The 26,502-nt window shown below is 40.2% G+C and overlaps 1 protein-coding gene across 2 annotated transcripts in view; it reads right to left on the reverse strand.

The window, feature by feature from the left end:
• Positions 1-26,502, reverse strand: part of PRKN (parkin RBR E3 ubiquitin protein ligase) — a 1,360,952-nt gene that overhangs the window by 1,073,104 nt on the left and 261,346 nt on the right. For both annotated transcript variants that reach the window (XM_058736213.1, XM_058736212.1), the window contains exon 2: positions 19,181-19,344. In XM_058736213.1, coding sequence (XP_058592196.1) covers positions 19,181-19,344 — 164 coding nt within the window. The remainder of the gene's footprint in view (positions 1-19,180; positions 19,345-26,502) is intronic.

The following is a 26,502-nucleotide window of genomic DNA, read 5'->3' on the forward strand; positions in this document are numbered from 1 at the left end:
AGGGTGTCAGTTTTACTTGTAATTTTTTTCTTAAGATGAATAGTGGGTATATTGGTGTTTGTTATATTATCCCCATACTCTTTTGCATCCCCGAAGTATTTTACAATAACAATTACAAATTCATAACGCCTCCGAACTTTATACGATGGTTTACATATAAACCATTCATTCATCTTTGACTTGTAATGGAAATTTGACTTGTAAAGGAAATCAATATTGCTAATGTCAGGCATCACAAAAGAACAAGCATACTAATCAAATTCGAAGCCACTAATACAATTTCCATGTATTTCTATTACAGGTTCCTATTTAGATTCTACCTCTAACTTCATCTGGACTGGGAGTATACGTGCATATTCTCAAACTTTAATGGAAGAATGTGTCTCACTATTATATTATTCGCAGGCACTGTGTGTCAAATACTGTGTCTCAAATTTATATTTCTGTTCTATTCTGTCTCCTCAAAAGACTCACATAACCAATCTCCCTCTAGATATCTCCACTTAAAACTTAATTGAAACCTCGGAGTGACTGGGTGGCTCAGTGGGCTAAGCGTCCACCTTCAACTCAGGTCATGGTGTCACAGTTTGTGAGTTCAAGCCCCGCATCGGGCTCTGTGCTGACAGCTCAGAGCCTGGAGCCTGCTTCAGATTCTGTGTCTCCCTCTCTCTCTCCCCTTCCCTTGCTCATGCTCTGACTCTCTCTGTCTCTTAAAAATAAATAAATGTTAAATTTTTTTTAAAAGTTATTTGAAACTGTAAACCCCTCAGATAAAATCTATTTGAAGCCCCTCCTCCAATGACATTTCTCTTTTTCCTCCACTCTTCCCTGTCCCTGTTCCCGGTGGCATCAACATTGAACATGTGTTCAAACCAAACATCTCTGTGTTATATTCAACTCTTCCCTTTCTCTCACAGCCCACAATCAGTTACTTCATCACTACGTGCTATAGAAACAACCTCGAAAACATCATAAATCTGTACACTTGGGGCTGCTTCGACTTCTAGCTCTGCAGGTGAGTCCCACTGTGTCTCCCCCCAGTAACCACATTAGGCTCCAAACTAACCTCCTTGCCTCCACCACATTCCAGCCACATTTACCCTTCTTTGTGGCCCCCAAATAGACCTCACTAATTCCGCCTGCTGGTGGGGGCACTGGCAGCTCCCTCTGGAATGCTTCCCCCCAGATATTCCCAGGGCTGGCTCCTTCAGATCTCAGCTCAAATATCAGCATCGAAGAGAAGCCTTTCCTAAATTTCTTAAATATAAAGTAGTATCACCAGTCTTGAGCTCATTTTCTTTTCTCCTAAGCACTTACAATTACCTGAAATGTAGCATTATTATCAGTTTCACTGTTAGGATTGAGTTTGGTTGCATGTAGCAAAACACTGCCTACCGGAAGCATAACCAAATTGGGATTTCTTTTTTACAGGTAAACAGAAGTCTAGACAGAAGCTGTCTAGGACTGGTCCTGGGGCTCCATGATGCCATCAGGCACCAGGTCCCTTATATCTTTCTGCTCTGCTCTTTTTAGCATGGGCCTTTGATCTCCATGATGCTCTGACAAAAACTGTAATCCCTTCTTACTGCTCATGGAACATAGGCTCCATGAGAATAGAGACCTTGCCTGTCTCGTCCATCATTGGAAGAGTCTCAAGTCACATGCTAACAGCTCAATCCTTATTTGTATAATTGTTATAAACCAATGAACCAGGAATTCAGAAGTCCTGCATTTAGGGGGTCATCCTTCATCATGGTAGGTCACACACAACAGCCATCCCTCCCCCTTCACCAACCCTGCAGTGGTCTCCTAAATGCCTGGACACCCACTTCTCGTTCATCCCCCCCACTATATCACACCCTCCACATAAACTCATCATATAATTCCCTAAATAAAACTCTCCCTGAGAGCAGGGGACCCCCTGTCCTGTTACCCACTGTTCTCCCAGGACTGCGCCCAGGAGCACGTGCTGTGGACACCCAGGGGACATTCGTTAAAGCAATCAGAGATATCTAAGCCTCTGAGCACTATGTTCCAGGCACCTGAGTAGTCGGCCCAGTCCACCCTTGTCATGATGCTGCCTTTCCTGTTCTTTCCTTTACACTGTGGTTAGTTGCAGGAAATAACTGCAGTTCTAAACTATTTCAGACCTTATAGTCTCCTCATACTTTATTATCTCTGCATAAGATGCCTTATTCCCTTTTTAATACAGGACACTTTTATAGACATCTCTCAAGTCTCAGCTTCTGATTCTTCCCAGTTTAGCCGCCTTCCCTAACGCCTTCTCTAACGCCTCCGGGCCCAGTCGACTGTTCTGTCCATAGAGGGGCACTTTAATGATAGTAATGATAATGATGATGATGGTAAAATTGCAATAGCAGCAACTGACAGTAGAGAGAATGTACAAATTCATGTAATAGTCATAGCAACTTTCTGAGGTAGGCTATGTCTCTTTTCCTCATTTTAGGGGAAGAAATGGAGCCATAGGGAGGTTAGCTAGCACTCTGAAGTTGGCAAAGCTGGTAAATGACAGAGCCTGCATTCAAACCCACCTGGTCGGCTTCTATAATCTATGCACTGTGACCTACACACGTTTGTCGCCTGGTGGTAAGGCTGTTGGGAGCAGGGGCCATGCCTTACTTTGTGCCACCTATGGGTTCACAATAAAAGAATGTTAAATGAATGGAATTAAAAAAACAAACAAAAACAGGTGTACAGCTGCAGAATGAGAAAACTGGCTCAAATGTAGACTAGAGAAGGAGAGTTAGGGGTCTAATATTGGCTGTGCGACTGTATAAGCCATCTCACTGATGCTAAGAGAAAGTATGGGGCCACATGAATAGCATGTTACTAAGGGACATGCAGTTACTTGGTCCAGCATGGATCAGGCCAGTTCCAGAGTCTAGTGCCCTCGCCACTATTCAAAAATGGCCAATGGAGCTTGTCCAAAGATGGAAGTAAAATAAAATGGAGGTAAAGGCAAAGGAAAAAAAAAAAATTCCGGGGAGATCAATGATCTCCAAACACTTAAAAGGTTTGGTGAACAGAGGTTTCTTCCGATTAAAAGGGCAGAACAAGCCCTAAGGTGGAAGGAACAAAGACAAGGGCTGAACCAGCCCACACCCACACCTAACAGCAGAGTCTGAGCACCTTTCCCGATTCTACCTTCAGTGTTATCACATCAGTCCTGTGAAAACTATCGGTCAGGGTGGGAGGGTTTACACCACAGCAACGCCAGAGTTACCATGGGACCTCTGTATTCTGGAGAACCAGTTTCCCAGCAGACCACTGCACTTAACCCATTAGTGTCAGTGGAAAAACTGAGGACAGTGCCTTGTGGAGGGTGGGCAGTGATTAGGCGTGCTGTAGAGGGCGAGACAGGGACATTGTAAGCAGAATATAAACCATGAGTACACAAACAAATTTCATAAGAGGCCAGAATGGGATGTGGAAACAGTTGTCAATCTTTTGGGCTGTTTTAATTTTTTTTTTAATTTTTCTAGTATCCATAAAAACACTATTTATAAATCAAAGTCAATTATTCAAAGAAATGCTTTGAATCTTAGCATTCTCCCATCAGTGTCTTGTGTCAAATAAATAAAACCAAAATAATGCAAGACCTAAAAAGAGCCCAGTACTTTTGAATAAGAGGTTGTTCACGGCAAACATCTTCTACCTGAAGCGCAGTTGGAAATACCAAGTCAACCAACAAATCCTAAAAGACTATCAAGAAACACTGTATTTTTCAAAGTCATAAAAAATCTAGAGGTGTATTTTCTAGTCAAACCAAGTCTTACAAGTGATTAGTAAATGTATTGCTATTTTCAAATAGCAATATCCCTTAGTATTTGTTTTCTACGCCTTCAAAAATTTATTAAGCTTTCAATGGTACCTTTTTAATAAACTGAAATCAATCATAAGAAGAATCTCCCCCTTTACTGTAACTAATTTAGTCTTTTAATAGCTCATATACCCTTTTACAGAGAAGCTGCTTCCTAGCGGCGAATAGGACTGAATAACTGACATTCAATTTTTTATGTATATATTTTGTATATATATGTAAAGCCACAGGACAGAGATAAACTCAGCAATCATATACAACATTTTATGATATAAGCAATATATGAAGGCTGACATAGAAGAAATTAACCTTTTCCTTTTAAAGCACTCAAAAAAAGATACCAACCCAAAAAGATACTAATTTAATCGGTAAGGCAAGAGCCACATCACTACCTTTAAATGGACTACAAAATAATAGATTATGTAAATTTAGCATTTCCATTCTGCTTTTGAATTACAGAGGTGACAAAGGAGTCAGTTAAGTAGGCCATATAATGTGTTTTCTCTTTAGAGTGTCTCCTAATCCTCTTGTCCTGTACTTTAAATTCGAGTGACTCACAAACTCTTAGGAGCAATCTCAAATAAACGGATTTTGAATAGTAAGTACTCTTGTAAAACTGCTTACAGAATAAAATGGTGTGCCCAGATATATTCAGCACACTAAAGAAAAAGGTAAACTCCATTAGAATAAGATATACTATAACATAAAAATTGGCCGTAAGACTTAAATCAAAGGAGCTCCTGCAAGTAAGCCTTACTGAGGTCAGCCATTCTGAGGTTAGCTTGAGTAAAGAAATAGGAAATTCGACATGGGGTAAATTTGTTCTCTTTTGGGATATTTCAAAACAAAATGAATTTCAGGATGAATCTATTGCACATTGGAAATAAAAGGCTCTTCTTTCCTTTGGTGAATTATTCATTAAATGAAATTAACGATATTTACAGTTTTGCTTATGCATCAAAGGTTTAATTTCATTTAAAACTCAAAACAACTCCATTGAAATACGGGCACTATTGCTATTTCCATTTGGTACATGAGAAAAATAGAGTATGAAAAATGTAAAAAATCTTGCCCATCCCAGAAAGTCTGACTTTGAGAGTGATTCATATCTACTTCATTATAACTGTGTACTGGAAAGTCAAATAGAGTTCTAACTAAATGACTTCGCCTAGCAAATGACATTCTTGAAGTCTTAACTTCTCTGTTATATATGGTAATAAGTGTAGGTTGGAGACGACATCATGAAAAACTCCTGTAATAATATATATGATATGTTATATATATTATTATATATAATCATAATATAACAATATAATGTAACGTAATATAATATAATGTAGTGTAATATGTGTATTATGTATGTATCAGCCATTTAGACTTCTATAGAACAGCATGCATCTCAATTTTGCTCAAAATGAGAATTAACTGAGGAGCAAAACAGGCACATGGAGGGAGGAGGTGTTAATCTACTTTTGCAGGTGCTGAAGTTCTTAGTGTCCAACTTTTAAATAACAATAGAAATATCTTAGTAAGTTTTTGTTTTTATTTTCTCTCCTATCAGAACAGTGTTTTGATGAATTATGCATAAATAGAAGGCAAACACACAGATCCATTTCCCTTTGAAATACTTAAGGATGTAAAAATGAACAGAAAATATCCTTGGCAACACGGGTACTGAGCTTTCAAAAGCCCACATGTTTGAACTAAAGTTTGTGATATACTCCAAAACATAGACATCAGTCACTTCTCACATTCCTCACTTCTCTCTCTAATGTCAGGACGTTTTATCAGTTTAAAAGGCACAGCTCTGTGCCATTAATTAGGCTACATATTAAATGACATAGGAGTGGCACTTCCGAATGCAAACTGACCAGATCCAACAACAGGATAGGAAACATTCGAAGGCAAAATAAAATCTAATGACAGAATCAAACCCTCAATTAAATACCTTTACACACATGCACAAAATTTGTAACTTTCTTCCCAAGAACTGCATTCCCCAAATGAACATATGCTTGTCTGTGTAAAGACACATATGCACAAAAGGCTGTATTTTAAAAATCCACAAAATAATTGAGACAACAGCACCACTGGCATTAACTTTACAATCATGAACTTCAACCACAAATCAGGGATGGTTGAGGTTTTGCTTCCATTCAAATGAGTTTGTGTGTCCTCTGTTTTAGCTCAGAGCCAAAGAATGTTGTCTTAGCACATCCTTCAAGCCCTCAGCAAGGCTAGAATGGCAACACCCACTTTTCCAAAGGTAATTACATTTAATTCCACTTCTACTGCTAAGTGGTTTATGAGCATTGTGCTCTTATCAATGTTAATCTTAATAACTGGAGGGAAAGGGTGCCTGGGTGATTCAGTTAGCTGAGGGTCTGCCTTCGGCCCAGGTCATGATCTCATGGTTTATGGGTTCAAGCCCTGTGTCAGGCTCTGTGCTGTGTCCAGCTCAGGCTGGAGCCTGTGCCAGGCTGTGTCCAGCTCGGGGCCTGGAACCTGCTTCAGATTCTGTGTCTCCCTCTCTCTGCCCCTCCCCTGCTCACTCTCACTCACTCTCTCTCTCTCTCTCTCTCTCAAAAATAAAAATAAACATTAAAAAATAAATTATGGAAACTTTAAAAAAATAATTGGAGGGGAAAAGTTAATATAACATATTACAACAGGAAAGTAAAACTCTCCTGGTCCCGTTTAAAGTTGTTTCCTCTTTCTTACGGACACCACTGAAATTCTAACTAAAGTAAATTATTTTATTATGGGCTTATCTCCCATTTAATTCACACCTAAAGAAAATAAAAGGGAGCAGAGGAAATATTTACCAATGTTCATCTAGAAATTAATGAGAACTATGGCTCTAGCCCACAAACAAACAGAAAATGAAGAATGCATATTTCCATGTGTATCAGTCATAAGTGTGTTTTGTATATAAGCTCTAAAGGGCTTTTTTCATATAAAATTTTTCATTGTTCTCTGACAATAATCCCAAGCTTGTTACAATTACTTGGTAAGAGGGAAGAAGGAAAGACAAGAATTGGGGTGAGCAGTATTTTGGTTTAAGGTGAACGGTATAGACACAAATTCTCATTTCTTTACTTCTCTAAAGGATAATGGCCATATCAAACAAAATCTTAAACACAGTCAGGTCAACTGCATGATGGAATCTGAATCCAATAACAGAGACAACAGAATAGACTATTTGAAATGAGGACTTCTGTGAATAGTAATAAAATTTCACATTGTGCAATCATTCTTCCACTTGTCAAGTTTCTTATGAGACAGGCTTTTCCCCTAGATACTCTAATAAAATGCATCCTATCTTAAGATTTAGGGGATTGGTTTGCTCCAGAGTCTTACTCCCTCACACATTGTCTACCTCGGAAAATGAGCACAATCAGGACAATGGAAAACATCTTTGAGAGACGTGAGCCCATTAAATAAACCTGCAGACTATATCTTCAGCCTCTTATAAGCTAAAAGATTCTCAACTTTTTTTTTTCCTTCAAGTCTGCGTTTATTCATGGCAATCCTCAAAGAGATTTTGTAAGTCCACAGGGACACACAAATGTCAAGACTCCCTTCCAACAGAAAAATAACATTTCTGAGGGTTACTGAGTTATGCAAAAAATAAGTTAATTCAGAGATTCTTTCCAAACGACACATATAAACATTAGACACCAGCAGATTAAATAAGGGACTTCTGGAAGTGAGCACTTGCTGGGCAGACATAAGCATCCTCCGATTCCACATTCTGACACTTTGTGGTGCTTACCAGCTGCCATAATAATGCCCCCGTACCTTGAAGGAACTCAACAGTGTGTCTACGTTTACCTAAATGAATGAGGCCAGCAGTAAGTTCCATTAGCAAGTCAACCCTTTGGAAAACATGTGTGCATTATTGCTGAGCTGTTCGAAGGTCTCATACAACTGTACTTTGGCATACAAAGAAATCACTGCTTTATGTATGTAACCTGGCTTCCTTTTGTCTTACAATCAGAGGGAAAAAAAATAAATTTAAGTAAAACATATTGGCCATTTATATTGTCATTTGTATAATTCCTCTTATATACAAACCAAAAAAACCACAGAGGATTTGCATTCTATGTTCTAATTTAATCTAGCCTCTGTCTTGTATTCAAGAAAGTAAAAAAAATAAATAAATTAGTTTATAAATGAAATCATTTCATCCCTAAATTCCTGCTATTACATAAATGCATAGTACCAGTAAAAGAGGAACATTTTTTTCTAAGTGAATGTTTTCTGTAACCATTAAAACCACAATGGTTACATAAGATGTCCATTTAATTCCTAAAACTAAGTTCCTGACTCTCAAATCAACTTGGAAAATATGTACAGCTAGAAGACACAGTTGTTAAGAACTGTTTATTTTTGTTTATCTTAATATTTGGTAAAGACTTTAAAAATAAATACTAATCATGTCCATTCGGACTTATAAGGTGCTAAACATTCTGTTTAAGAATTCAAGAAAGATGGCTTAATATTTCTGTAAGTACCACATTTTATTGGCTCTAATCTTTAGTGTGAATTAGTCTTTAAACGTCTCTGAGAATCAGTTAAATTATTTTTAAGAAATACTGTCCCATTAAAATAGTTGCAAATAACAAGCTTATGTATTTTCTACAGGAAGAGATAGTTTCTATCCCTCCTCCGTGGAAGATGGCAGAAAAAGTTCTGTTTGTTTTTGTTTTAACTAAACTTCATCTTAAGATACATATAGGTTCACATGTCTTTGTAAGAAATAATACAGAGAGATCCTAGGTTTCCTGCTCCGAGTTTCCCAATGGTGGCACCTTGCAAAACTATAATACAACATCACAATCACACTATTAGCAGTCAAGATGCAGAACACCCATCACTCCACGGGGCCCCCTAGCCTCCTGTTGACTTTCACCGCCAGTACTCCCCCCTCCTGCCCCCACTCTCACCCCCCAACACCCAGAGGCCACTCCTCTCCCCTCCATTTCTTTAATTTCATCATTTCACAACTGTCATACAGATGGAATCATTCAGCATGTGACCTTTGAGTTTTAGCATTTTTTCCCTCCGTGCAATTTCCTTGAGATCCATCCAAAGTGTTGTGCGTATCAATAGTTCACTCCTTCTCATTGTTGAGTATGATACGGTTGTACCACGGTTTGTTTAATCATTCACCACTGAAGGACATCAGGCTTATTTCCAGTTTTTCCCTAATGTGAAGGCAGCTGCTATAAACATTCACGTACCGGGTTTTGTGTGACCACACGTTTGCATCCCTCTGAGATGAATAACCGGAAGTGTGACTACTGTGTTGCATGGTAAAATGTATGCTTAGTTTTTAAGAAACTGCCACACTCTTCTACAGCGTAACCGTACCAATTTTAAGAAATCGCCATTCCAGCTCCGTCTGCAGGAACCACCACCCCCCCCCCCCCACCGATCAGTCAGCAGCCTTCAACATGCACACTAGACCCTCCACGAGCAAAAAGGTGATGACTCCCTGAAAGCTCAGATAATGGTTAGCATTTTTGGCCATAAAGTATTTTTTAAACTCAAGTGTGTGTATTGGTCGCACACCTAACAGACTACAGTATAGTGCAAATATGACTCTATGTGCAGCGGGAAACCAGAAACATCATGTGACTTTATCGTTGTATCTGCATTATTGTGGTGATCTGGAACAGAACCTGAAATATCTCTGGGGTATGCGTGCGCATTTTCTCTAGCTGCTTTCAAAATGTTTTCCTTGTCGTTAGGTTTTAGAAGTTTAATTATAACGTGTGTATTGCTTTGATTTTTTTTTTTTTTGGTATTGCTTTGAATTTGTCAAAATTCTGGATTGTCTCAGCTTCATGAATCTGCAGCTTTATGTGGCTTGCAGAATTGGGGAAGTTCTCAGCCATTATTTCTTTGAGCCCTTTTAGTCCTGCCCTCCTTTATCCTCTCCTTCCAAACTCTGATGACACAATTTTTAAATGTTCTTTTATAGACCCACATATTTCTGTGGCTTCCTTCCTCCTTCCCTCCCCGCCTTCTTTCCTTCCCTCCCTCCCTTCCTTCCTCCCCTCCTCCCTCCCTCCCTCCCTTCTTTCCTTTCTTCCTTTGTTTCTATCCTCTGTTCATATTGTGCAATTTGTATTGCTCCACCTTCCTGTTCACTGACTTTTTCCTCCATCCCCTGTATTCTTCCGTTGACCCATCCGCTGAGCTTTATATTTCTTATTTGTATTTTCCAGTTCTATAATTTCCATCTATTCTTCTTTGTATCTTTTCTGTCTTTCCTCAGACTCGTTTTTCTCACTTATTTCAAGCACATCTGTCATTGTTTATTGAAGCCTTGTATCATGGTTGTTTAAACTATCTATCTGATAATTCTATCTTTATCATCTCAACATCAGCAGCAACTGATAATCTCTTCATACAGTTTGAGATCTTGCTGATTCTTGGTTGTTTTCCTTTGAAACCCGGGAATTTTCTCATTTTGTTATGAGACTCTGAATCTTATTGAAACCTTCTGCTTGAGCTGGCTTTTTTTCTGACACTACTCCAGCGGGAAAAGGGGGTCACCACCTCATTATTGCCAATGGAAACAGAATTCCAGGTTCTTCACTCATTATCTGTTGAAATGGGGACTCCTCATTATTGCTGGGTGGCAGTGATGATCTGGCACCACGCACAGTCTCCACTGGCACTGTAGTCGCGATGGCCTTGTGACCACTTGGCAACAGCGAGAATCCCAACTTACCTCTAGGGTTCTTCTGTTGCCATGCCAGCAGGGAGAGAGCAGGCATGCCAGGAGAGCAGGTGTGTAAGGCATTCATTACAGACTCATTAGAGCCTCACAGGGGAGGTAATCTAGGCTCTCACTCAGCCTTTGTTACTGTTGGTAGCCATGAGCGTGGGGCCACAGTTTTTCTGTGGTGTTTAGCTGGAAAAGTACAATTATCGTCTAAAAGTTTTCCATGTTGCTAGGCTACTCTGTTCCTGGTCTTTTGGATAGAAAACAGTCATTCATTCGTGGGGGCTTTTTCTTTCTTTCTTTCTTTCTTTCTTTCTTTCTTTCTTTCTTTCTTTCTTTCTTTTTTTTTGTTTTGGTCTGCACATGTTGGCATTTCTAGGCTTATTTCACCAGCTCCAAGTCCAGAATATATTTGTTAAAAAGAAAAACTAAGGGGCGCCTGGGTGGCGCAGTCGGTTAAGCGTCCGACTTCAGCCAGGTCACGATCTCGCGGTCCGTGAGTTCGAGCCCCGCGTCAGGCTCTGGGCTGATGGCTCGGAGCCTGGAGCCTGTTTCCGATTCTGTGTCTCCCTCTCTCTCTGCCCCTCCCCCGTTCATGCTCTGTCTCTCTCTGTCCCAAAATAAATAAAAAATGTTGAAAAAAAAATTAAAAAAAAAAAAAAAAAAAAAAAAAGAAAAACTAAATAACTCACACCTGTATTGTGCCTTGGGTCCTGAGGTCCTCAGCTAGTCTGCATTCTCAGAATCCTCATGTTTGTATTATATGTAACATCCAGAATTTTAGTGTGCTCAGGAGGAGGAATAAGTGAAAGTCACCTTCCCAGAAACAACGCCTATGACAGACCACCCATTTTTGACATCTTTAGTTTATCCATTTCTCTTTAATTCTTTAAAGCTCTTAAAACCTTGCTAATAACAAGAAAGAACAGGTTAATGTATAAAGAAAATGATCGTACTCTAACAGTGCTTTTCAAACACGACTGTGGACATATCCTCTAGGAATTGAGAATTCTATGAAATTGTTTAAGATATTGGGAACAGTTTGGTTCTAATCTTTAAAACTTGCATTTTTACAAGTTAAATAGATAAAACTATTTTTTACTATAAAAATTTTGATAATAAAATTGTAGTCTTAAGCCATCATTTCCCAGAGTGCATGGGGGAAGGCACCAAAAAATTATTTCTAAAAGACGTGGAGACTCATCAGTGCGAGAAATACTGCCCAGTAACCATTTCTCTCCATCTACCCAGGATACATCTTTCGTCCTGGAATAATTACTTATCTTTTTTTTAATTGTTTTAACGTCCATTTATTTTTGAGAGCAAGAGAGAAACAAAGTGTGAGCAAAGGAGGGGCAGAGACACAGAATCCAAAGCAGGCTCCAGGCACTGAGCTGTGAGCACAGAGCCCGGCGCAGGGCTCGAACTCATGAACTGCGAGATCATGACCTGAGCTGAAGTAGGATGCTTAACTGACTAAACCACCCAGGCACCCCTGCCCTTCTTTCATTCTCAAAAGCATCCAGTTGATCCAGTTGTATATGAGAAACCATAATGGTCACATTACCTATGATCATTATGAAAAGAAAAAAAAACAATAAATAAAAACAAAAGTGAGCTTCCCAGCAAGTGTATACATCACCCCTCCCACTCCACCTTTTCAGTATAACACCATGTTTATTCAGTATTTGTTACTGGAAATATGAAGTAGCTCATGTGCATGGTTTATTTTCTTTTTCTCCACAGTAACTTCTCATTCTACATTCCATACTTAGACTGGAAAGCATAGCTTCTCTAATGGTAAAGGGTAACTAAATAGTTGTAAACATGTGTTTGAATGCGTATACGAATACTGATGAATACTAATCTGCTGCCAATGGCACACCTTAATAAAACAAACTTGCAAATAAATGTTCTTAGTCTTTACAGTGAAACTCTTATTCAAAACCAAATTACCAGTCTCTCAATACCTAATCACTAAACTATGATCTAAAAAATTTCAGAAATTGCTTTTTTGATATCTGCAAGTATACATGAACTCATAATTCAGGTAAAATATAAAACAACTTGATAGAATTTTTGTTAATTTTTTTTTAATGTTTATTTATTTTTTGGGGACAGAGAGAGACAGAGCATGACCGGGGGGGGGGGGGGCAGAGAGAGAGGGAGACACAGAATCAGAAGCAGGCTCCAGGCTCTGAGCCATCAGCACAGAGCCCGATGCAGGGCTCGAACTCACAAACCGCGAGATCTTGACCTGAGCTGAAATTAGACGCTTAACCAACTGAGCTACCCAGTCACCCAGAAATCAGTGTTTTTTTAAAAATTTTTAATGTTTACTTATTTTTGAGAGAGAGACAGAGCGTGAGCAGGGGAGGAACAGAAAGAGAGGGAGACACAGAATCCGAAGCAGGCTCCAGGCTCTGAGCCATCAGCACAGAGCCCTGACGCGGGGCTCGAACTCACGGACCGCGAGATCCTGACCTGAGCTGAAGTCGGACACTTAACCGACTGAGCCACCCAGGCACCCCAACAACTTGATAGAATTAAAGGGAAAAGTTATAAGATTAGAAGTGAAAATATACTTATTACCATATAAAGAAAGAATCATTATCAATTACTAAAAATATATGAGTCATAGGGGCCTGCTGGTACATTTCTCCCTGTCATTTGATTTTTTTATAACTATCATATTAATTCAAATCAGAAAAATATGGCCTAAGTATATTAATAGGGAAATGATAATGAGGGAAAAAATTTACACAGCATTAAGGAATCACCAACTTTCAAGAATTTAGTTAAATAATATTTATTTATGTTAGAGGTGGTTCAAGGGGCATACAGAACATTCACAACATTACTGTGAAGTTTTTAAAGTTCCAGAATTTAGCAAGCTAACTAGAGATAAGATCAAAACAATTTATAATGTTTCTGAAGATCTTACAGATTTCAAAACCCATGATTCTTTTGTCATTGGATATGGTTTACCTTGTCAGTTAACATGGGTTTTCACTACTCACAAAATTTGAAACACACATAGTGCATATCATTAAAAATATAGCCAATTAGACAATTTGGCTTCTCAGTGTCATTAATTCGTCTTTGATACTTACAACCTAAGCTGGTAAAGTCTAAATGTTCTTTGTCTTCCAAAATCAGATCATGTCGCTATCATAAAGCTTAGAAGAAAGCAGTAATAAACTGATGCCTTTTAATATTTGCCGTATGAATAATCTATTTTATGGAATGATCATCTCCAAATGTATATATACATTTTAAATATCATAAAATTGAATATTTGTTTAAAGGAATTTATGAACATCTATCTGGATGAATTTTTTTTTTATAAAGCAAATATTTCTATGTAAAATACACAGATTTTATTTTCTATTTTGTGATTCTAGTTAATTATTACAAAGAGAATGCAAACAGAATAACTTTTCTCTAATATTAATTAAATATAACAAGGATTCTCATTTCCCGGCTGTGATGCTTAATTTTATGTGTCAACTTGACTGGGCTACAGGGTGCCCAGGCATTGGGTAAAACATAAGTCTAGGTGTGTACATGAGTATGTTTTGGGGTGGTTAATATTTGGATTTATAGATTGAGCAAAGCAGATGGCTCTCTCCAACATGGGTGGGCCTCATCCAATCAGGTGAAGACCTGGGGGGTGGGGAAGGATGGACTTTCCCATGAGTAAGAGGGAATCTCTCCTTTCCAATGGCCCTTTAACAAGGACACTCTTTTGGGGTTTGGGGATTTTGTGGAATTTTTTTGTTGTTTTGTTTTGTTTTCCCTGCCTTTGGACTCAACCTGAAATATCAGCTCTTCCTGGGTCTCAACCCGTCAGCCTTCAGACTGAAACTACACCCTCCCCTCTCCTGGTTTTCAATCCTTCAGACTGAGACTGGAACTAAGGTTGCTGACTGCCCATCTTGGGACTTGCCAGCCTTCATACCTGTGTGAATCAGTTCCTTGTAATAAATCTGCATATCTATCCATTGATCTGCCCATTCTATCTAGATAGACATCCTATCTGGATGGATGGATGAATCGATGGTTAGACAGATCAATAGATTGATCCTACTGGTTCTGTTTCTCTGGAGAACTCTAATACACTGGGTCGTAAACCTACACTGATATTAATAATATTAATACAGCTCCTGTGAATACAATGAATTCTGCTCAAACAAAATCTTAGACAAATTCTCAAGTCCTTTGTCATTGTAGGACAATGTAATTGCAAAGTTCATAAGTTTTGATATACACAACTGGTTTAGAATGTCATTTTCCATGTACAGTTCTGAATAATAAATTCAAGATTATGTAGAAGAGATTTCAGAGATTTTTGACATGTAGTGTTTTAGATTTGGGGGATAGGAGAAGGGGAAATGCACCATTTGGTTGGGCCCTGAACACTCTGTTGCAAAAGCTGGCAAGAATTCTTTACAAAGAAAAAAATATCAAGCCATTGTGAATAGTAAGTCAAAGACACTTTTATGTTGCATGCTTGTAGGTATAAGGAAAACAATAAAAGCATGCACAGAAACATTGTTTATGAAGTAGGAAAAATGGTACAACTCTTTTCGATTTGCTTTCAACAAGCACAGTGCGTCGCAGATAATCACTTGACAGAAATATAATTTAGAAGCAATAATACCATGATGAACCTTTACTGGACACTATAGCTGCAGGTTTCTATTTTTACCAAATTTGTTTAGAGGAAGTATAAAGTCTTTTCCGGCTTGCCAAGTTCAAATTCTACTATTCTTAAGCCAAGTAAAACTTGTACATGTAAGGGACAAAAATTTCTCAACTCCACAGAGTTCTTCTTACTTAAGTATACTAAAATTCCATTGGACTACAATTATACACTTTAGTTAAAATGTATAAATACTCCATGCATATACATTCACACACGAGCTTGCGCACACACACACAATTATATACAGACATACGTGCCTCAGTCAAATATGTATCTGATTGTCATTCCTTAACTCTTTATTATTTTTAATGTTTATTTTTGAAAGAGAGAGAGAGTGAGTGCAACTGGGGGAGGAAAAGAGAGAGAGGGAGAGGGGGGTGGGAAAGAGAGAATCTCAAGCAGGTGTGCACTGCCAGCTCAGAGACCCATACAGGGCTTGACCCCACGAACTGAGAGATCACAACTTGCACCCGAGTCAGATACGTAACCAACTGAGCCACCCAGGAGCCCCATGCCTTAACTCTTTAATTTACTGCAGACATACTCATCATAATTCATGACGGAAAGTAGTCTTGTGTTATTTAAGGTGATGTCTTGGATTCTGAAGTTGTCATCGAATAACGGTGATGACAATCATGACAAGGAAGATGCTAATAAATGCTAGCATTTGTATAGCATTTACTGTATGTCCTCCTCTGTTCTAACAGCGTCACATAAATTCACCAACTTAGTCCTCACAAAATTCTAACCAGACAAGTACTAGTATTATTCCTGCTTTACGAAAGAGCAAAGTGACACACAGGCCACATTCTCTAAGCATGTAAGATACGCTTAAAAAATTGTTTTGCCTTAATTTGCAATATTAAAACTAGATATTCCCTAAATATTTAGGGGTTATATCATGTTATAAACAGTCCACAGAGTATAATCCATATACTTAGAAATGAAGATTATATAACAACGTGGAAAAGCTTACAATATGAAGTGAAAAATAATCAGAATATAAATTGCAAAAGAAAAAGAATACAAAATTGCATGTCACACTGATCACAACTATATAGAAATCACTCATGCAGTGCCTGGGTGGCTCCGTCGGTTAAGTGTCCGACTTCGGCTCAGGTCATGATCTCACAGTTTGTGAGTTCAAGCCCCGTGTTCAGCTCTGTGCTGACAGCTCAGAGCCTAGAGCCTCCTTCGGATTCTATATCTCCCTCTCTCTCTCTACCCCTCCCCCACGTGCGCTGTCTCTATCTCTCATAAATAAATAAACTCAAAAAATTAAAAAGAAAAAAAAAGACATCAGTCACGCACACAATCAAGGGCTAGCGAACGTGCAACACAGTGTAGGACCCGCGGCTCCTCCAGGAACTCTGCCTCTCCTTCCTCTCGCTGAGGAGCTGAGCTTGTGCATGACAACCTCCCCAGCTCGTGCTGAACCCGGACAATCTGGCTTTCACCAGCCATGGTCTTGGACTGGAGTCGCCACTATGAGACACCAAGTCCAAAGGCTGTTTTCTTCTCATCCTCCACCATCTGTGCAGGGCGCATATACTTTGTTACCAGTAATGGCCTTTTTTCAAATATTCTCAAAAGCATCGGTTGGATAGATGATGCCTCCTTCGCTGGTTCCTCCCCTTGCTACGTAAAAGACTTGCTCACACCTCTGACCTCTGTCCCTTGGCAATTGCATCTAATCCAATAGCTGTAATATTTACCTCTATGTAACTGGCCCTTAAATAAAGTGAACCCCTAAGCAACACAGGGAAGTGCTCAAACGCCTGCTACACATCTCCACATAGAGTTACCCCAGCAACCACTGGTTATGGTTAAGTTCTTCAGTCTTCCCACAATCAGACTGGATCTCCAGACTCCCATTTCTCTCCACAGCACCCTGTTTCGCCCTAGCTCTCCAAGCATGAAGCCTCAATGCCACGTCAGCCAAGGCTCTGTAAAATACAGCTCCAGACTCCCTCCTGCCCATCTCCAACATCTCTCCTAGCTTCTAGAAGAACACGAACCCATGTTTTCCCACAAGCACACCATGTTCCTGCCCCATCTATGGAATCTTACTTGAGTTTCAATTCATCCACAAAGTCTTTCTTGGTGACTTCCACTCAGATGTTTTTCTCTACCTTTAAAATCTTTGTATCACTTACCTTTCAGGTTTCATGTTGCAGTTCTCATATTTGATGTTCTTACATTGAACCCTGAAACTGATGCTAGTTTTAACATACACCATAGGGTTCAACCTGATACTTCTGTTGCTTTGAGCAACACACCCCCCCCACCACCACCACCAAATAAAGAGCAGTGACCACAAAAGCAGGGATGAGTTTTGCTTTTGTGTGTGTGTGTGAGCCCCTGAGAAACCCAGGATATTGGAAGTATTTGTCAAAATGAAAAGAATCTCAATCAGTGTGTATATATGTGTTTGTAAAATGAATCCTCTGTAGCAATTAGTCTAACCCATCAGCTCTAACAGTAGAGGTGAAGAGCTTTAGCACCTGAAACTTCAAAACTCCTGGTAACATAAAATATTTTGGTTCAAGGAACTGTTTTAAAATCATTTATTTGTGAAGGGAACATTCTTGGATTTAGAGGTTGGCAGGTACAGTAAAAAGCTTTTTAGTTGACTGAAATTAAAAAAAAAAAGTCAAAACACTTTTAAGCACAGGCACTTCCCTTATAAAAACAAACTGCAGAAAGCCAAGCACAGCAGTTTGTGCACAAAGAGCAGGTGCCTCCAGCCATCAGCAAAGAGGCACCGGAGCAGGAGGAGAGTGATTTGCATTTCTATGGCTCCTTTTGTATGCCCAAATTCCGAGAGCATTACACCCAGAGACAGTAAATATGATTAGCAGAAGACAGCAAAGAGAGGATGTCATTGCCAGAGGGGCTCCAGGTCAACAGGCACAGCAGCGCCCCCCAGAAAGCTGTAAACATGAGTGCCATTCATCTGTGCTGGTGAAGACAGGGGAGAAATGTGGGGGGGGGGGGGGGGTCCATCAGCTTGACCCTACCATCCACTGAAGGCATGTGCTACTCCATGCTTTCACAAAGAATGATTTCAATCCCGTGTTGAACCCTATTTGCTGGCTTCCCCAACCCACTTCTAGATGAGGGCACTGTTCATCACGTGCTTTAACCACTTCTCCCCTTCCTCCTACAGAAATTGCCTGGGTGAATGAAACGCCCAGGTGAAAGGATAGGAGGCTTTAAGAGTACTAGGAGCAGTGTGGCTCCAGGAGAGGAGACCCACTGCCCACTGGCTGTCAGCGCCCCATTCTCGGGAACATTTTACTGACGCTTAGAGAAATTAAACACGAAGGTGGACTTTTGCTATGCTTCTGTCTTCCTGCACCACCAGCATGGAAACAGATTTTGATGGGCCGGGGAACCCCGTTGCGAATGGGGGCCCTGAGCCCCAAGCCTCCTCGGGGAGCCACAGCCGCAGACTTGTGACTATCCTCCAGGGGTCACAATTGGGTTACAAATCCCTTGCAGCGCACTGACTGAGCAGCCTGATTGGAAACAATTTATTCGAATCCTTCTTCATTAAGATTCAAATGGAATAAGTAAGGTAGAAATTGAACAGACACAGAAATTGTGCCTTCCTGCTCCCGTAGTCAGTAAACATTTATTCGCTAAGCCCGGGCTGTGTGTTCTCTCTCGCTCGCTCACTCACTGTCGTCCTTTCAATCCTTCCTGCTTGCTGTTTTAATGCATAATTAAGAAGGTCAGAATTAATGAAGCGGTGTGGAGTAAAGTTCAAGGAATCCCCAGGCACTATTTATTCTATTAGATCTCAGGCATGAATGTCAGCTTGGCAGAGAAAGCGGCATTAGCCATGGGGCTGGCTGCATCCCAGAGACAACCAGCAAGGGAAACTCACCTGCACAGTCAAGTCATCCCTAAGCTCCTTCCCGGCGAAAATCACACGCAACTGGTCAGCTGGAACCCCCTGTCGCTTAGCAACCACCTCCTTGAGCTGGAAGACGCTGGTGTCAGAATCGACCTCCACTGGGAAACCATGGCTGGAGTTGAACCTGACAAACACTGACCAAGACATGGAGGGGGGCGGGGGGGAGAAGTGAACATTACTCAAAGCCCTGACATGGCAACAGCAACATTTCTGAACTGAGTTCTCTCTCACCCGCCCCTTCGAGGAATGGCATACATTTTCTTTCACTTAGAACAGAAACCGGGGCGCCTGGGTGGCGCAGTCGGTTAAGCGTCCGACTTCGGCCAGGTCACGATCTCGCGGTCTGTGAGTTCGAGCCCCGCGTCGGGCTCTGGGCTGATGGCTCGGAGCCTGGAGCCTGCTTCCGATTCTGTGTCTCCCTCTCTCTCTGCCCCCCCCCCCCCCGGTCATGCTCTGTCTCTCTCTGTCCCAAAAATAAATAAAAAACGTTGAAAAAAAAAAAAGAAAATTAAGGAGGAATGAGGAGGGGCGCCTGGGTGGCTCAGTGTGTTAAGCGTCCGACTTCGGCTCAGGTCATGATCTCATGGTCAGTGGGTTCGAGTCCCGCATCAGGCTCTGTGCTGACAGCTCGGAGCCTGGAGCCTGTTTCCGATTCTGTGTCTCCCTCTCTCTCTGCCCCTCCCCCGTTCATGCTCTGTCTCTCTCTGTCCCAAAAATAAATTTAAAAAAACGTTGAAAAAAAAAAAAAAAAAAAGAACAGAAACCTTAATGCAATGGGGCAACACCTGAAGAAAAATGGAGCTTCCCTGTGGGATTTCCCTTTCACATATTAGTCAGTGACCCTCAAACACACTCACATGCTCCCTTTGACAGCCATCCTGGGAAACAAAGGACTCACATAGAACACTTGCTAGATAGGAATTGTGAGATTCCCAAGAGTTTATGGAAGAGATTCAGCTCTGACAGCATGTACGAACATGCATTCCCTCCCCGGTGCTCCCCTTCATGAGCACCAGAAGTGTTATGTTAGCACTCACAGTATAGCAATGGAAATAATTCAAGCCATGTTACAGACTAGAGTGAAGGCCCACCCGAGGCTGTGTCTAGGAGTCCTTGGCATTGGGGTCCCTTTCAAAAGGTTCCACTGGATCTTATGGAGATACTTCCCTTTTCTTTTGAAACTACTGAGACCATCTATTTTTTTTTTAAGTTTATTTACTTTTTTTGAGGTGTGGGGGAAGAGAGGAAGAGGGCAGAGAGAGGAGAGAGAATCCCAAGCAGGCTCCACACTGTTAGTGTGGAGCTCGACACAGGGCTTGAACCCATGATCTGTGAGATCATGACCTGAGCCAAAATCAAGAGTCAGATGCTTAACCAATGGAGCCACCCAGGTGCCCAGAGACCATCTTTCTTATGAGAGCCTCTACCCCCTCACAACCAAGGCTGGGACCTGCTGTCTCTGCGTGCCCTCTCGTCACTGTCTACTGCCATCCTGACCTCATCAATGTCACCCACACATGTCCTTTCCTGTCCATGCTTTCTGTCACTACTCTCAGTCAATCTTCTCTAGATGCTAGCACTAGCTTCCCAACTGGAGTCCTGCTACCCTCTCTTCACTTCCAAAATGTCCCGAACCATTCTGTAAAGTAAGCCTTTCTTCCAGTGTTGCCCCATTGCATTAAGTGAGGCTTATCAGTCCAGAGCTCTGACTTGAATCCTTTAAAGTCTCCCACTGCCAGGGAGAAAAATCCAAGGTCCCTCTTATTTGACACAAACCTATATCCCAGCAGCTTCTCCATTAATCCCCACAAGCACACTGCTAAACTGAATGCTCCAGAAAACTTCTGCACCCATGCCTCGCCTTTATTCCTGCCAATCCCTTCTTCACCCCCGCCTGATGAAAGCTGGGTCACCACGTGATCTGCCTCAAACATTCCTCTTCCATGAGGACTCTTACTATCAGCCCAGTCAAGACAGAGCCACTTCTTCCAGGCTCCAGTGGATTTACCACATACATCTTACACATTCTACATTCTCCCATGGAAGGCGCAGAGCACCGAGGTTATAAGGACACCCTCCAGAGTCCGAAGGACCCCTATTAGTTCTCTTACCAGCTTAGCATATGCGGAGAACACATTACCCCTATAGCTTTAACTCTCAGTTCCCTAATCGTCACAATAAGTAAACCATGGAGGGTGTCCTGTGATGTGTTAAGTGATGTTGATAGTGTTTACCACTGTTACATAATTACCTTCAAAAATAATGAATGTTTGTATGTCTTATGTGTTTTTGGTATATATTTCACCTTCTCTAAAAGATTATAAACACCTTAAGGCTAAGGCCAACCACTATAGCTTCTTTTCTGCTGTATCTCCTTCAAATGTACCATTAGCACTTACTAGCTCCCAATTCAAATATGAGATGGCCCAACTAATAATAATTAAAATAAAATGATAATTACAATGCCAATAATAATCGAACACGTACTATGTGGCAGAAGCTGTACCTTATACAGGCTATTTTTAAGCTTTCCAATGATCTGGTAAGGTCAGTATTATTATCCTTATCTAATAGAATAGTCAATGGAGTCCTAGAGAATTGTAATCACTTTTCTAAGGACATCGGCTGCTTTGTAATGGAATCACAACTCAAATTCAGTTCAATCAAATTCTAAACCCCATTCCATTTCTACTATAACAGGCTGCCTAAAATATTCTCAGAAGAAAAGTCCACATTCCTTCTCCTTATGACAAAAAAGACAAACAACAACAGCAAAGAGGCTTTATAACCTAATTCAGGTATTCCCTATACATGTTAGCAGTAGAAAATGCGATTAAAAAATAAAGGCTCCCATGAAGAGCTAAGAGCCAAGAATAACGAACAACGTTATAAGACACAATAAGATAAAAATGACACCAAAACGAGAGCAGGTGCTGTACATGACACACAAGAACAAAAACCTGACATATTTTACCTGGTACTGAAAACTATTTAGAAAAAGTATGGACTAGAAGGGACAAAAGTCTTCCTAATAAAAAAAAAAAAATTGATGAAAAAAAAATTAGAGGAAAAGGAGCTTTTGATAAACTTTTAAGTACACGTCATGTGACACAGTTGAAGCAGAGGAGGGGAAATAAAATGTCTTGGGAGGCCTGGAGGTGTATTCACCGCATCCTCAGATCAGGGACCATAAGGCAACCAATTCATCAGAAAAGATAGGAGACAGGTGTGGGGCAATAAGGGACAAAAGGTACGGTCCCAGCTCCAAACATGATTTTATAGGAGTTTGAATAGACTTTTTTTTTTTTTTTTAAGCCGAAGACCATGGGAGGATATGGGAAGAAGCAACTGGGGACTACACAAAAGCTCCTAAAATGAAAAAAAAAAAAAAAAAAAAAAAAGGAATAAAAATTCCAGGATACCCTGAGTTGGTGATTTTTCTCCATGGGTTCTGATCATGGGCATTCCATCTTAAAAACAAGAATTACACAACAAACAAACAAGCAAAACTAAAGGGCAAAAAAGCTGTAAAAAACATACTAGATAATTCTGTACCACAACTCAAATCATTAGTGTCCAAAGGCTTTAAAACCATTTTTGTTTTTTACATTTATTTATTTTTGAGAAACAGACAGAAAGCGAGTGGGGGAGGGGCAGAGACCGAGGGAGACAGAATCTGAAGCAGGGCCACTCAGGTGCCCCTAAAGGCTTTTTTTTTATTCTTAACTGGAAGAGCTAAATTCACTTTTCTTTCTTTCTTTCTTTCTTTCTTTCTTTCTTTCTTTCTTTCTTTCTTTCTTTCTTTCTTTCTTTCTTTCTTTCTTCCTTCCTTCCTTCCTTCCTTCCTTCCTTCCTTCCTTCCTTTCTTTCTTTTTTTTTTTTTTTTTTTAAGTAGACTCCATACCCAGCCCGGGTCTTGAATTTAGGACCCTGAGATCAAGAGTAGCATGCTCAAGCGAATGAGCCAGCCAGATGCCCCAAGGCCTTTTTCTTATTCTGTATAAGTAGATAAATTATAGTTTCTGAGCTTACATTCAATTTGGTTAAATCATGTCAATACTTTAGAAATGAGTATTTTTGAGCAGCAGTTCAGACATAGAGGACAAATTTACAATGGAAAGACTGACCAAATGCACTGCAGGTATTAAGCAAACTAAAATATTGTCATGGAAAAGAACAGACACTTTAAAGCGACCCAGTCATCAATAATCAAGTGCCATTAAGAAGAAAATGGTTAGGGCTTAATGGCAGTAGCGTGATTTGTGGTGGGTCACCATCTTCTTCTAGCACATGTGAGAAATGTGTCATGACCCTTCTGTCCTGGTCCTGGAACCCCAAGATTCCCAAAGGAGAGGAGAGGAGGAACACATCCAACCCTCTCTCTCTGCTACTTCTTTTTTTTTTTTCAACGTTTTTAAATTTATTTTGGGACAGAGAGAGACAGAGCCTGAACGGGGGAGGGGCAGAGAGAGAGGGAGACACAGAATCGGAAACAGGCTCCAGGCTCCGAGCCATCAGCCCAGAGCCTGACGCGGGGCTCGAACTCACGGACCGGGAGATCGTGACCTGGCTGAAGTCGGACGCTTAACCGACTGCGCCACCCAGGCGCCCCAACTCTCTGCTACTTCTTGAAAAGCTACAGGAAGAATATCTTTAGGGCCAGGAAAGGAAAAACCAGAATCCTGGTTGTGACACTTGCTAATATTATGACTTAGGACAAGTTACCTGGTCACCTTCTCTCAGCTTCCTCATCTGCTAAATGAAGATAATGTATGCAGTCTTAAATGTTCATTATGAAAGATTTGTTGCAATTGTGGATGCATTAGGAAATTCTGGGCAGAGTCCTTGGTACACATCCTGTACTCTTTCCACAGGGCAAGCTTGTACTCCAAAACTGTTCCCTAATTTTACTCTTCTAGAGGAGGTAGTGCTAATTAAAGTAGCATTGATTCTTTATATTGTAACGAAGATACGTTAAATGGAGTAGGGGTATTTTTCTGGTTTCTGCTCCTCTTCATGATGGACAGAAAACTGCCAGGGTCAAAGAGACCATGATAAAGAATTTAGCATATGTCCTTTTCTAAGATCTCATTATAAATTAAAAGTTTGGGAATGAATTGTTTCAATGACACCTATAATAGCATCAGAAATAAATACTATATCAATTAACATTATGAATAATGTATATTATTAATAAACACCATAATGCACTGTTAAGGAAAAGATAATGAGACACATCTACACTCATTTTGATGCCATCCCTAACCAATGTTCAGAAGATCCAGAGGATAAGGAAGTAACTAAGAAGAAAAAGGGGAAGGAGTCATTGGGTGATGGGTGCTTATGTTTCTCTCATCCTCCTTGTCACAGTGATTGGCTCAAGGATAGGCATAAACCAGTCAGTGCCTGGCTTTCCCTTGGTCACAGTGATTGACTTCCTGGAGATCTTGGAAGGGGTGATCTAAAGTGGACAAATCAAAGAGCATTCCAGATTTGTCAGAGGCATGGTGAACAAGTGGTTTTAGCTGGCAGGGAACATCATGTGAGGCCCAGATTTCTGTGCTGAGAAAATCAAATAAAAACAGAGCCCAAGATAGACCATTGTGATCTGTATAAAAGTAGGCTCAGTGCTTTGGGAGCAAGACAAGTCTTCCTCAAGAGAAAATGTCCTATGCCCTGCAGAACATGTAGTTCCAGCCACAGTCAAATAGACACCAGGAACACTTTCTGGTGATTGTAGCAACCAAAAAGTCACCCTACATATCTCTAAATATTCCTTGTGGAGGTAGTTTTTTCTTTACCTTTGACAAAGATCACTAAGTCTAGTATCTCCTGTCATAAACAGATAAACCTTGTCGTCACATCCCTTCAGGCACTGTACCCCTTATCCTGTGCACAGAAAACCTTACTGTGAATTTCTTATAGTCCTGCTCTCCACTGATTTGCTTTGCATGCTTTTGTGAACCCACTCTTGAAGATCATTCTTGGTAAAGCAATAACCTCCATGTTTCTAATTCAATGGTTTCATTTCTGTTCTCACATTTGAACATTCTGAGACATTCAGTAGACTCTTCTTCTCACAACACTTCTTCTCCTGGCATCTGTTACTGCACCATCCTGGCTTCCCCTACAACACAGGACATGCTTTCTTAGCTTCATCTACTGGGTTCTCTTCCTTCGTTGGACTTACTGATTTTAGAGTTCCCAGGGGTCTGCTTAGACTCTCTTCTTTTGCATCTGAGTGTTCTCCCAGGGTTGTATTATCCAAGCTACATGCAACATAATTCATGTGTAATTCAATATATTTCCATAGGAAATGTTCACTCAACATGATTTTTATGCTGTATTCTTATTCTAAAATCCAACACTCCCACAACCTTCTACCTCAGCCCATCCCCAGAACTATGTGAGTCCATGGAGTTATCTACCCCTTAGGACCAGTTCCTACATTCCTCAAGCTATAGGGTGACATAAAGTTTCATATGGAGTTTAAAACACATTGCAGAGATAACAAGTATGACATGTGTAGCACAAAGAATGGGGGAATGGATATGGACCTATTAGGTTGTAAACCTACATTTTCAGGAGAAAGTGGTGCAATGTCAACAATAAACAGACTGTAAAAATTGAAGAATATACATTATAATTCTTAGAGTAAAAATCAAAGTGAATAAAAATGTTAAGTTAAAAAGTAAATAAAAATTACAATGGTATTCTAAAAGATATTGAATCCCCAAAAGGGCAGGAAAAGAGAAACAGAGAAATAAAAACAGAGGAGCAAATAGAAAAAATGTAATGAAATGGTAGGACCAAATTCAACCATATCAATAAGTACATTAAATTTTAATGGAATAAGCACTCTAATTAAAAGGCAGAGACTCAGAATGGATAGAACAAAGTAGATCCAAATATATACTGTCTAAAAAAGTTCCATTTTAAATATAAAGACACAAATAGTTTGAAAGTAAATGAATAAAAAAAAAGCCAAGCAAAAGAACTATAAGAAGGCAGAAATGTCAGTATTAACACCACATAGATTCAAAGGTTAAGTTGTTATGAAGAATAAAGATGCATCAGACTATGTTGCACTCCCTTGAGATTTGATGGAAGTGTGTTCATAAACCACACTCTGTGCTCTTCTGTCCCTTCCTGTCTTTGAGTTGGGACTGGTGACGTGTACTCATTTAGCCAGACTTGGAGTGTGTGGGTCTCTCTCTGCCCCCAGACTCCCACGATAGACAAGATGGTGAGCCTTTCATACCCTCCTCAGTGGGTAAGAGGCCAGGGGGCCA

This window comes from Neofelis nebulosa, chromosome 6, assembly GCF_028018385.1.
Source record: "Neofelis nebulosa isolate mNeoNeb1 chromosome 6, mNeoNeb1.pri, whole genome shotgun sequence".
Lineage (NCBI taxonomy): Eukaryota > Metazoa > Chordata > Mammalia > Carnivora > Felidae > Neofelis > Neofelis nebulosa.